The sequence below is a fragment of the Myotis davidii genome, unplaced genomic scaffold (assembly GCF_000327345.1).
Source record: "Myotis davidii unplaced genomic scaffold, ASM32734v1 scaffold274, whole genome shotgun sequence".
Lineage (NCBI taxonomy): Eukaryota > Metazoa > Chordata > Mammalia > Chiroptera > Vespertilionidae > Myotis > Myotis davidii.
This window is the reverse complement of record NW_006285613.1, coordinates 2,624,213-2,627,675: the sequence shown is the minus strand read 5'-3', so window position 1 is coordinate 2,627,675 and position 3,463 is coordinate 2,624,213. Positions and strand designations below refer to the sequence as shown.

General features: G+C 43.2%; 1 protein-coding gene across 1 annotated transcript in view; it reads right to left on the bottom strand.

Moving 5' to 3' along the window:
* The window catches only part of TNRC6C (trinucleotide repeat containing 6C), a 49,920-nt gene extending 47,097 nt beyond the window's left edge, over positions 1 to 2,823 (bottom strand). The window contains 2 exon segments of the mRNA XM_015559244.1: positions 1,961 to 1,982; positions 2,710 to 2,823. Coding sequence (XP_015414730.1) covers positions 1,961 to 1,982; positions 2,710 to 2,772 — 85 coding nt within the window. The 5' untranslated portion in view covers positions 2,773 to 2,823.
* Between the last annotated feature and the right edge of the window lie 640 nt (positions 2,824 to 3,463).

Below are 3,463 nucleotides of genomic sequence, written 5' to 3'. Positions count from 1 at the left end.
GCCTGCACACAGATGGGGAAGGGAGGGGTGTGCACATGGATGGGGGTGAGGGGAGGGGTGTGCGGAAACTTCCAGGGCTTATGGGCACTGTCTTGATTGCGAGGATGTTTCACAGGTGTGCACAGGCCAAAGTGTATAAATTGTTCTCTTTAAGTTTAATGTTCAGTTTACTGCAAGCATGTCAAACTCGCAGCCCACAAAGAATATTTTTGCGGCTCAGCAAAAATACAATATAACGGTATGTAAAAAACATTTCAATAAAAATGTGACTTAAATTTTTACAATATCCTGTTATACATAATTATTAATAACGAACTACAACGTTCGCTAATGACTGATTGCTATAATCGTGCTGCATTCATTTCCCTTATGCGTCTTATGCACCTTATGCGCAGGCGCACCATTTCTCTCCACTAATACTGGCAGTGAATGTTTCAGCAGCCGATGGCCACACCGTTAGTTCTGCTGACTGACCTGTTTGGCTTGCGCAACAGGAAATATTTTGCTTTCGGAGAAAGAAAAATAGGTTTATTTGCGTTACACTTAATCTGTGCAGTTATTCAGTGTCTGGTAAGTGAATGTTTAAGAAAAAATATTCATTTTTTGCCCTAATCAGTTTGGCTCAGTGGATTGAGTGTCGGCCTGCGGACTCAAGGGTCCCGGGTTCGATTCTGGTCAAGGGAATGTACCTCAGTTTCGGGCACATCCCCAGTGGGGAGTGTGCAGGAGGCAGCTGATCGATGTTTCTCTCTAACTATCTATCCTTCTCCTTTCCTCTTTGTAAAAAGTCAATAAAATATATTTTTTAAAAAAATTCATTTTTATTAAAATGTTCTATTATTTTATGTTAATGATGACTCATTATTTCAGCCCTTTGTATTCAGCATGTCTCTATTGAAATAAACCTACATTTCTAAGAAAACTGACGCTTTTGTTTTTTTTGCGGCCCACATAAAGTTAAACCTTGTTTATTTGGCCCGTGTTAGCCTTTGAGTTTGACATGCTTGGTTTACTGTATGTCAATTATAACTCAATAAGCTATTAAAAAGAAAGCAGGTAATCTGATCCATTTTTTCTCAGAAAGGTCAGCTTCCTTTAGAGCAGCGGTTCTCAACTCGTGGGTCGCGACCCCTTTGAGGGTCGAACGACCCTTTCACAGGGGTCACCTAAGATCATCGGAAAACACATATATAATTACATATTGTTTTTGTGATTAATCACGATGCTTTAATGATGTTCCATTTGTAACAATGAAATTGGGGGTCACCGCAACATGAGGAGCTGTATTAAAGGGTCGCAGCGTTAGGAAGGTTGAGAACCGCTGCTGTAGAGCCATAAACTGTAACTTTCTCCAACTTGGAAACTGCCTTTATGTGAACAAACAATAATGTCACAAACGAGGAGGCTTGAGTGGCGCTTCCAATTGGCTCACTGTGAGCCAACCACAGGGCCGTGGGTCACTGAGCATCGCTGCTACCAGTACCCACCGAGACGGCGAGGAGCAAATTCCGGACTTGGAGAATAAAAGAAATCTTACATGTTCATAAGCAAAGAGGCGACACATAAAAAGCATCTCTCTTTTTGTTGTAAATAGCTGGCAAAGACAAATTAGAAGCTTTAGAAGAGTTCAGTATCCCTTAGTTGTTCTTAAATGAAAGCAATTGATCAGTTTAATCCTGTTTGGTGGAAATGAAACCAAAGGGAAATTAGAAAGCAATGCTTACAAAGCTAACATGCCATTCTTTAGGCGTTCAGGTTAAACGAATGCCAATGAGATGCAGATGTAAACCCAGTGATAAAGGAAGAATTTCACGATGAATAATGTAAAGTAGATTCAAAGGCAAGGTTGGAGTCTTTGTTTTTAACCATCAATTAAAGAAAAAGTCATCTTCATCATAAAAAGTTTGGTACTGCCATAAAATTGCCCCCCCACCCCCCCTTGCAAATAAAATAAACTTACCTTTGGTTTTTTGATCAGCAGCCTGAAAAAAAAAATCAGAAACTCTTTAGGAATAACGTGTAGGGTGTACACATCTATGAAAGTTTATAAACAGACTTTAATACTGGGAATTTTAAAAAACAGTATTTCCCCAGTTCATTTATTAAAAGTGTCTAGTTGTTGACTATATGCCAATATTGGTTGAAAGGCAACCACATCTGTCTGGGAGCTCATTGGAGCTCTGTGTTTTAATACAATCTACAGGCATACAGTTTAAACTATAAGCTGTATCAAACTAGGCAAAAACAAAAATGAATGGCATCACCTGGTATATTAAATGCCATAAATTCAAGCATGACTCTGGGCTTTTAATTTTCAATGTTTACTAATAGGGTTTGTAAAAGAACATTTACCAAAGCTGCAAAAATTATTTCTAACTTTTCTAATAAAATCGGTTGAACGGCCCTTTTCTCATCTCTTAGGCTTGTTCTGGACAGTTTATTCCAAGGAAACAGTATGAACATTCTTTACTTCCGATAGCTGAAATCGAACTTCTTTGAAACACAGCTCTTACAGTTCTAGGTCCTTAAGACAGACATGCTATGGCTGTCACCCTAAACTTATTCCATAGCACAGTAACTATTTTTTGCTAATTACAGACTTAGCACCCGACTCTACAGGAGAATGCAATTCTGTCCCGTGACGGCCATGACAATGCAAATGCGACATGGGTGATCGTAAAGACACGGAGGCAGCGACTCCAGCCAAACCTTTTTCTGAGCACCTTCCTTCTTTTTCTTTTCTTCCTGCTTTTTCTTTTTCTTTTCTTCCATCAAACGTTCCTCTTTTTGTGTTTCTGGTTCTTTCTCCCTATTAAGTAGAAAGAAAACTGGCATCAGCACAATGTCCATCTTAAATCTCTCTATATAAAACCCGAATATGCAAATAGACCGATGGCGGAACTGAACAACTGGTCGCTATGAGGTTTGCTGACCACCAGGGGGTGCGCGCGGAACATGGCGGGTGTCGGCCGCAGCGGGATAGTGGAGCAGGTGAGTGGGGGCACCAGACCAAGGCGGGACGTTGGTCGCTGTCATCAGGGGGAGCATCTGGTGGTTACTGAAAGTTCTTTGCTCCTGTGTGCCAGTCCCACCCAGTGCTCACACCTGCTGCTGGCGTGGCACCAGCCTCAATCGCCCCTCAGGGCTTCTCTACCTCCCCCTGCTCCTGAGGGGTGACTGGGGCAGCAGCCGCCGCTCGCACCCGCTGCTGGCGCTGGCTCCAATCGCTCCGCGCCGTCAGCAGGTATGAGTGGGGCCGCGCTGTCAGCACATGGGAGTGGCGGTGGCAGGAGTGGGGCTGCTGGTAGAGGGGACCGGGGCCATGGCAGGAGGGGGCGGGCGAGGGCATGGAGGATGGGCTGAGAACTGCCTCTGTGCCCACCGCAGCCTCACAGCCCACAGTTCCTTTCAAGGTGCACGAATTCATGCACTGGGCCCCTAGTCAAAGAATAAACACACATTA